Genomic DNA, 9,530 nt, shown 5'->3' on the forward strand with positions numbered 1-9,530 from the left:
TTTAGGGGATAGGGTTATCATATAATGTTTATTATTTTGGGGTTTAAGATTTATGATTTAAGATTTAAGGTTTAATGTCCATGGTTTAAGGGTTTAGGGTTTATGATATAATGTTTATTGTTTTTGGTTTAGAGTTTTTGATTTAGGGTTTATGGTTTAGAGTTTTTGGTTTTTTGTTTTACAGTTAGGATCGCAGTACTGTTCATGGTTTTAAGGGTTAGGCTATTAAGGTTTAAGGGTTAGGGTTTTTAATAAGATAACAAAAAATCAAATTATTTTTGGGTTTAGGTAAATAATAAGATTCTTTTTTAATTACTTTTATCCCTTGTAATATATATATATATTTAGGGTTTAGGATATAGGTTTATGGTTTAGGGTTTACTGTTGGAAAATTGAAGCAACATTTGAATTTTACTGAGAAAAATTTTGAAAGTAAAAATATAGAAAAAACACATGTCAAAAATGAAAAAAATAAAATACTATTAATTAAAATAATTTTAAAGTTTTTTTGGGGTATATGATTGATTTTTTAATTTATATATTAATTAATTTCTTATATAATTGTAAAGAATATAATATTTATTTTAATATATTAAAATTATTAATATAGTTTAAATTATTTAAGAGGTGATGATAAAGTTTATATATATTAAAACAAAATAAGAAATTTTTAGCGAGCAAAACGGCACCGTTTTGTGTAACTTTTACCCAAAATCGGTTCCCCCTTCCTCCTGAAATCCCAAAATTGACATGAAATCTCTTCTTTTTCCCTCCTTTCGTTTTCCCAAAATCGGTTCCCTCCCCCCTCTCCAAAGAAATCCTAAAGCAATGGAGTTTATGTAACCTTCTCTACTTCACTTCTCGAATAGAAAAAGAAAAAACCCTAGCGGCTATACTCTTCCCTCACTTTCTAAACTTGAATCTGTTAATCATTTAAATCAATGGCCGAAGAAGCAGCAGTAGCATCGACGCCGCCTCAATCATCTGTGCCAGCATTGGGATCTTCCGTTATACCGCTAGTGAACAAGCTACAAGACATATTCGCTAAACTTGGTAGCCAGTCCACTATAGAGTTGTCGCAGGTGGCGGTGGTTGAAAGCCAGAGCAGTGGCAAGTTCCAGTGTGCTAGAGTCGCTAGTTGGCCATGATTTCTTGCCTCGTGGTTCCGATAAATGCACGCGTCTCCCTCTTTTCCTTCAGCTTCTCCAGACCAAGCGTAAACCTGATGGTTCTGATGAAGAGTATGGCGAGTGTCTTCACTTGCCTGGCAAGCGCTTCTATGACTTTTCTGAGATTCGCAGGGAGATTTAGGTTCTGTCTTGCTTGTTATGATTGAGAAGAGCAGAAGTAAGCAATTTTATTATCATTTTCCCCTTTTCAGACTGCTTGTAAGGTTTATTAGAATTGTAAGATAAAACATTGAAGCCAGAAACATTTTAATTGGGTGACGTTTGAAATTTCTGGTTTCTAGAGGTGCCTCTGCTATTTTTTGCTTTACATAAAATCCTTTGGGTTATAGAAGAAAGATACCCAATTTCCATAGGCTTTAGATGGATAGTCACAGTGAGCGGAAAATACAACCTCTTAATTTCCATAGGCATTTCTCTGTGTGTGTACATGCGTGTGTTTAAATACTAAAAAATGAAAAATGTCTGAAGTCTCAATTAATTGCAGGCTGAGATGGATAGGGAGGCTGGAGGAAACAAAAGTGTTTCTGACAAGCAGATTCGACTTAAGATTTTCTCACCAAATGTTCTTGATATCACTCTCGTGGATTTTCCTGGAATCACAAAGGTTCCCGTGGGTGACTAGCCCTTTGACGTTGAAGCTCGAATAAGAACAATGATCATGTCATACATTAAACAGCCAAGCTGTTTGATTATAGCTGTTACTCCTGCAAATTCTGACTTAGCAAATTCTGATGCGCTTTAAATTGCTGGAAATGCTAATCCTGATGGTAAATTATACGATCAAAATCCCAACTTCTGCATTCGAGTTGTTGTTTAATATATTTTTTAATTGAATTCTTTAGCAAATTTTCTTTTGGGCATGTTATAGAACCATTGGTGTAATCACAAAGGTGCACATTTGAATATGAAATCTGTTTTAAAATTAATGACGTGACTTATATTAGCTGTTCTAGGTTTCTGATTACTTTTGGACTATGAATCAGTTGGATATAATGGACAGAGGTACTGATGCTTGTAATCTGCTGCTTGGGAAAGTGATTCCCTTTCGACTTGGTTACATAGGTGTTGTGAATTGTAGTCAAGAAGTAACTATATAACCTTACATAATTGAAGATGTTGTTACTCCTTTTAAATAAATTATTCTGAGTACATTGTTAATGCGTATGATTTATCATTCCTAGAGTTTTCTAAAGTTTATGCCATATTCTTTACTTCAAGATGCTCTAAAGGCTTTTTGGTCTTTCATCATATTGTTTCCTCGAATTAGAACATATATTGGTTTTTCCTGCCATTTTAGATGGTAGGATCTTCCTGATTATTTACATGTCCTGTCATTTTCTTTTGTTGTCATATGCCATACTTCCCTATTTGTTTCAAATGGTGTGTGATATCCTCGACTTATGTTCTAGGCAACCTTAAGTATGTTTAGCATAGATCAAGGCAAAGTTTTTTATATGGGCTGGTCACTAGATCAGGAATCGATTGAAAAAATGTACACAAGCTTTTTTATGGGCAACTCTCTGTCTCAGAAAACCCTTTTATATTTTTCTCTCCACAAAATTATCATAGTTTTGCTTCTTGATGATCTCTACTTTGATTTTATATTCATATACTACTTCTCAGGTATCTTATTTTACTAGTGTGCCAATAATTTGATTGCACTCTTAATTTATTCTCTAAACAGGATATTTTACTCAACCGGAGTATCAATGATGCCCTTGTGGCAGAGGAAAAGTTCTTCCGTAGTCGTCCAGTATGGCTAAACCAACCTTTAACTATTGGTCATGGTTTGATATAGTTTCCAGTCAATTTGCTTATTTTTTTATTATTTGTACGTAGGTATATAATGGTTTAGCTGATCGTTGTGGTGTACCTCAATTGGCGAAGAAGTTGAACCAGGTAAAATATTTGCAAGAAGTTTTCATAAACTTTATGGAATATAACTCAATTTCACATGTCAATGCTTTGTTCTAGCTATAAATATTCAGCTGCCTATGAACCTTCTGCTACTTTGCCCTCACTTCATATAAATATTTACATATCATGTCTGTGTATTTATTCCCCTTGTTTATGCTACACATTTGGTGGGGAAAAAAAATCTCGATCAACTTCCAACTAGATTAGAACATGAACCTATTATGAACTTTGGATCGTTACAGCCTACCTAGATCAATACTATGCAGGCTTATTTATATTATCTCAAACATTCCTGCTTTCAATGTACCTTTTACCTGAATCAAGTCGACTCCATGCTCATAAGATTTGTTGAAGGGTGGTTCATCACATCTGTGACAGCCCTAGTGTGACCCTAGTCGGAAAGTGGTTTCGGGACCACAAAACCGAGTCATAAAAATAATTAACCGTCATACTTGATGCTTATTATATGTATATATATGCACGTGTGAAAATTTCATGTTTGAATTTTGTTAATTGTAAGTGAATTTTTTTAAATAGGACTTATGTGTGATACTTTTGAAATGTGATAGGTTAATCCATAAGGATCTATTAATGCATGTTAGGAAATGCTTGTACTTGCATGTCAAATTACCCAAAACTTTAGGTAGTGGCCGGCCATGCTATGGGTTAAAACATATTATAAACATTTTGTGTTAAAATGTTGTGTGAGAAATAATAAAATACTAGTTAATGGGAGGAGAAACCAAATCTCACCCTTGCTCCTCCATTGCCGTGACTTGAGGGAGGAAGAAGAAAGGAATTCTCTTGTTTCATGTTCGGCTGGGATGATGAAAACAAAGTTCTCTCTTTGTTCAACTTGGCCGAATTGAAGAAAGAAAGAAGAGGAGGTTTCGGTCATTTTGAGCTTAAGGGAGGTTAGTCATTTGTGTTAGATTTTCTTTAAACTTTAAGCTTGTTTCTAGTTAATTAGCTAATTTCTTACATAACCCATGTCAAAATTATGAAAATCTTGGTGATGGTTTGAGCATTCGGTTTTAGTTATTAAAGGATGAGATTGGGTTATGGTTTTTATGTTTTATGAAGAATTGTTGAAGAGAAGGGTTTTAGTTAGTCAAATGATAAATTCTAATGTTCATGAGTACAATGGCCAAACATAGATTTGTCTAATGAATTGAACAAATGCCGTGTGAGTGATTGAAATGAATGAGTTTGAGGTTGGATCATATTAAGATTCGGCTTTGCACATAAATATTAAGAGTTTGATATTTTTATGATTTTTGGAAGGTAAATAAGGTTATGCACAAGTTAAATACAAGATTATGGCTGATTTGTGTTTAGTGAGTTTCGGCCAAGGACTTTATGTGCATTCGGTTCAACTAGAGTAAACGTGACGGGTAGAAAATGGAAGAGCTATATGGCTGTTTTCATGTTTAATGAATAAGTTACAAATGGTTGTTAATTGAGATAGTTTAAGCTATTTGTAAGTAGTTTGAATAAATGAACAATAATAATAAATCATCTAGTGAATTGGTGTAATTGTCGAATTTGAACTAGGAAGTTATTGAGTAATGTTTGTATGTTAAGTGATAGAATAGAGCGAATGCTTGGAATGTGATATGTATGAATTATAAGTTGGATTAAAGGCTGTTATATTGCCTTATCATTTTCGGGAATGTGCTATGTCAAAGAAATTGAGGGTTGATGTTTAAGTAAGGTAAGTATAGGTATATTCGGCTTGTAGTTTTATAAATGTGATATGAGTATTTTGTTTTGTAAATGAGTAGTAGGTATGTTAAGAATGGTTCTAAAATGCATATGGATGCCGTATGATTGTGTTTGATTGGGGAGTAAATTGTTTGATTTAGCTCAAGAGCTTAGAGGATCAAAGTTGGATAAGGGAAAGGAAAAAGTGGTCGAATAGCCGTTGAGATCGTTCGACAACATCCGAGGTAAGTCTTTGAGTAATGGAACTCAGTTTATGATTTGATTAAGTTATGACATATAAGCATAACAAATAAACGGTGATATAATGATTCTACTTGAATTATATGTCGAAGTAATTAGTTTATACTTATGACGGGTAGCCGAATGTGTATAGAAATCATGTCATAAAGCAAATCAAAATCATGCTCTTTGTATGTGGCTATTGAGCCGAAAATGAGAATGGTTGATAAGTGTCTTGTGTTTGAGTTCTAACAATGAAAATGAAATACAGATGTGTTATGATTTATTGATATATGTGCATGATTATTCGGATGATAACCGGGCTAAAACCCGAAGGCATTTGTGCGAGTTACTATATCCGGGCTAAGACCCGAAGGCATTTGTGCGAGTTGCTATATCCGGGCTAAGTCCCGAAGGCATTTGTGCTAGTTGCTATATCCGGGCTAAGTCCCGAAGGCATTTGGGCTAGTTACTATATCCGGGCTAAGACCTGAAGGCATTTATGCAAGTTGCTTTATCCGGCTAAATTCCGAAGGTACTTGGATTTGGGAATGAGCGATCTTGCTGTAATAATTTCAATTAATACGCTCGTAAAATCCAAACGATGAGGTATGTTTCGTATATGCATTGGAATAGTTGATTCCTTTTAAATAAGTATTCGCTCAATTGATTAACAAGCTTCCGGCCTTTAGTTAAGTTGATCCCCTATGTATGAATATAAGGGTTGAAATGTGAAGTAAGTATGATTTTGGAAATATGGGTATATGCAATTATTCATTTAGTCATATGAACGCTATACTTTAGTCGTAAATAATTTCATTACTTAAACTTACTAAGCATTAAAATGCTTATTCTATTGCTTCGATTCTCTGTTTTATAGATTTTGTTCGTCAGCTATCGGACTCGGGAGTGTCAAAGTCGAAGTCGTCCACACTATCAAAGCTCTTTTGGTGCTCTTTTGGTTGAACTCTGATAATGGCATGTATAGGACTGCCCTTTGTTGTTAATCAAGTACCTTTTGGTAATGTATATATTTGGATAGCCATGCGAAAATGGCTTATATATATTTTGAGCATAGCATTATAATCATTTTGTATATTTTTCATTGAGTGGTATGGAAATGCTTGGTAATGATTAACCATTGGAACGGTTAATCACGACCATTTTGGTGCCATGTATGACAAATGGCTAGTTGATCCATGGAAAACCATGAAATAGGTAAAGTCTATCTTAAAAATAGATGCTGACAGCAGCAGTGATGTAAATTTGAAAAATCACTAAAAATGGTAGGAGTGGAATTAAATAGTTAATAAATTATTTAATTGAACCTTGATGAGTCTATTTTCATATGAAAGAAACGAAACGATCATAGGAGCCGTATTTTAAGAGATGTTTAAGTTTTCGTGAAAAAGGCCAGAGCGATTTCTGGATCCCCTGTTCTGACTTTGGAAATTCACCATAAATTAACCAGAGATAATTAGAAGTCATGCTTTATATGTACAGATTCCTTTTTGAGTCTAATTTCATTAGAAACAAACGGTATAAGTATTGAAGTCTCGTACAGGGAGATATCTAAGTCGTAATGCATGAAGGTCAGAGTAGACGAACCCTGAGACATGGGAGACTTTAACTAATAAATTGTACTAATTGGCTTGACCAAAAATTCTAGAAAAAATTGGAGATAGATAAATGAGTCTAGTTTCAGGAAAAATTTACAGAATCGGTTTTCGAGTTTTGGAACTCGAGATATGATTTTTAAAGTGACTGTGATGCAGTTAGCCAGCTTGTCTGGAAATTTAAAAATGAACTGTGTAAATAAATGAATTAAGTCCGTTAACACCTCGTGTCCGACTCCGGCAACGGTCTCGGGTACGGGGCGTTACATTATTGTACAAAGTTGGTCATCAGTTAATTATTAATATTGACATCATTGTACAAATTGTTGGTCATTAGTTACTATCTTTTATCATTAATATTTCTGTTGTTTCTAGTGATGAGTGCATTTTACTCGCCAATGTGATTGTGCACAAGTTGTCTGCAAGGACAGGATGCTTAAAATAAAGATGACAAAACCTGATCAATATAAGTGGTTATCTGGTTTCATGATGTTAATTTCTCACCTTCCCTTTTTTTTGTTAATAAAATAGAACTTTCTAACTTTTGTCATGGCACTATTTCATGTAAAACACAGACATTAGTTTTACATTGCAACTCTAGAATTGCTCAGACGTGCCTCTGAACAAGAGCCTTTATGTAAATACTTTTGCTTGATGCTGGTTTTGAGTTTGCGATTAACTGATTTTTGTATAGGAGGTTGATCCATGTGAAGGCTTGACTGACGATGACATTCGAACTGCTATTCAGAGAAGCTCTTCAATTTATACTTGGTTGATTAGGTGGGTTTTAGAGTCTTGAATTTATTCTTTGGTATTAGCATGCTAGTTGAGGGTGTTTCAGTGCCATTTCATCACTAAATTCATTCTTACCAAGTATTACCACCTCTATCCTTTGACAGATTTATTTATTTTTCAAATTGTACATACATGAGGAAATATAATAAAAGTTAAAGTGTAGAAAGTAGTATTTGAGTTAATGAATCCTAAAAATAGAAATAATGGACTGAATATAGAAATATTTATTGGGAAATAGATTTTTGTGGATGGTGAGAATCGGAGGTGGAGTCTTCCCTGATATGAAGGTAAGTCATTACAAGGTTATACCTTTATAATCTGTTTGAGGTGTTGAGTGTATTTAACTTGGTTACTTGAAGAAAACTGAGGTTAAGATACTGATACATCAATCCTTATCTTAAACAATTTGTACGTAGTTTTCATATGTAGTTTATTTGAGTGTTGGAGTTTTTGGACTGCTCTCTCAAAATTTTTATTGACTAGAAGTTTTCTAGGAAAATTTGACATCGTCCTGAAATTCAATTTATAATTTGTTGCTAATATTCTTTTATTTTTAGCTGAATTAACTGACCAAATTTGGTTTTTTGGTTAACCATAAAAAAATTAATTTGGTTAACAGAAGAGATTTTTAAGAAAATTTGATATTTGAATGTTATTTTGGTTATTAGTTAGGATTAGTCCTGTTAAGTTTTTATACCTTCATTTTATTTGTTTTTAACTTTTAGTATGTGTTAATTTAACATCTGATGGTGATTAATATCTTCATTGTATTGTGCTTCTAGATTTTGATTTGTTCTGATATTTTGGTTGGATATGTAGAATTATCCATTGAAAAAATGTTGAAGGTTAATTTTGTTTTGTTAACAAAAACCAACCAAATTAACCGAAATATTAAGCTGTTCTCTTTTTTCCTGCAATTTTGTAGTTAACGGATTTGGGTTTCACGTTACATTATTTTGTATATTGTAGGTACATATTATGCACAGCCTTTTCAACGACTTCTGCATTAACAGACTGGAGTAGTGTACAAAAATTCTTTAGACACTTTCAGACTATTCAAATCTATAATATTTTTTCCCCTCTGTTTGTAGGTTCATTGGCATCTTGTCCTGATAAGAGTGTAGTTTATAAAGCTTTAAACTTTGCATTGTCTTCCGAGGTATTAGAATTCCTAGTTCAAAACTTAGCAATTTGTCTTTTATAAAAAGACCTTTGCATTTTCAGTGTTGTTTAGGTTCGCAAACAAGATGTTGTATTTGGACTTGTTGTATTTTATTTATTTTTATATTTAATCTAATTTTTATTATTTATTTTAGTTTTGATTCTATATTTTTATTTTTATTTTAATTTGATAATGAATTTTAATAGAATTTTAATAGAAATTTTTTATATTTATATCATGGACATTATTATTCTCAATATTTTGATAACGAATTTTAATTTTTTTATATTTTTCATGACCTTTATAATATTTTTTTTAAAATTTCATGACCTTTAGTGACGTTTTTTAAATAAACGCCGCAAAATTTAGCGGCGTTATCTATAGCGGCGTTTTTTGCGGCGCTTGTAAAAACGGCGCAAATAATTTTAGCAGCGGTTAAAAGCGCCGCTAAAGACCTAAAAAAAGGCCGCTAAAAGTCAGTTTTGTTGTATTGCATCAACCATGGATCCATGTATGAGGAACGAATCGGGTTGAAATAGGGTCAAAGATATACCTTTTCAATTTGACCCCCTTGTGATGTCGATACTATTTTAGTCTGATCCCCTTGCAATGTTGATCCCAAGCCGCAACAAAATCGTATTGGCCTCTACGTAATCCACCCAGTCAAAATGAACGACAAAAACTCTCTTGAACTTTTTAGAGAGAATGTTCAAAATAGTTGCTATACCCTCTTTATTTTTTTTTCTTAGTAACCAGCACACTCTAAGGGATTATATTATTTTTATTAATCTAACCTAATAAAAAATAGAAATATTCCCTTTATATTTAGAGAAAACTATGGAAAGTATTAATACATTATATTATTTCCAAAAGAATATTATCTTCCATAATTTTTACCTTTGACTG

General features: G+C 33.0%; 1 protein-coding gene across 4 annotated transcripts; it reads left to right on the forward strand.

Annotated features, from left to right (window-relative positions):
• The first annotated feature begins 749 nt into the window (after nt 1-749).
• LOC107951512 (uncharacterized) lies at nt 750-8,771 on the forward strand. 4 transcript variants are annotated; one of them, XR_005899734.1, is made up of 7 exons: nt 750-1,347; nt 1,675-1,957; nt 2,875-2,943; nt 3,030-3,089; nt 4,973-6,072; nt 7,362-7,447; nt 8,432-8,727. XR_005899734.1 is itself a non-coding variant. In XM_041074744.1 (6 exons), exons 2-6 carry the CDS (start codon nt 1,922-1,924, stop codon nt 8,664-8,666), a joined length of 486 nt encoding a protein of 161 aa, XP_040930678.1. In that variant the 5' UTR covers nt 759-1,347; nt 1,675-1,921; the 3' UTR covers nt 8,667-8,729. The 4 variants fall into 4 exon arrangements, 2 of the variants coding, with proteins under 2 accessions (XP_040930678.1, XP_040930679.1); XR_005899735.1 differs by having other exon boundaries at nt 760-1,347; nt 5,932-6,072; nt 8,432-8,771; XM_041074744.1 differs by lacking the exon at nt 4,973-6,072 and having other exon boundaries at nt 759-1,347; nt 8,432-8,729.
• Nucleotides 8,772-9,530: the final 759 nt, after the last annotated feature.

Source organism: Gossypium hirsutum, chromosome A08 (genome assembly GCF_007990345.1).
Source record: "Gossypium hirsutum isolate 1008001.06 chromosome A08, Gossypium_hirsutum_v2.1, whole genome shotgun sequence".
Taxonomy (NCBI): Eukaryota; Viridiplantae; Streptophyta; class Magnoliopsida; order Malvales; family Malvaceae; genus Gossypium; species Gossypium hirsutum.

Coding starts and splice junctions, on each gene's coding strand:
- LOC107951512 (XM_041074744.1), top strand. CDS start 1,922: ATGCGCTTTAAATTGCTGGAAATGCTAATCCTGATG. Junction 2,944..3,029: donor AGTTCTTCCGTAGTCGTCCA/GTATGGCTAAAC, acceptor ATTTGTACGTAG/GTATATAATGGTTTAGCTGA. Junction 7,448..8,431: donor ATTTATACTTGGTTGATTAG/GTGGGTTTTAGA, acceptor TGTATATTGTAG/GTACATATTATGCACAGCCT.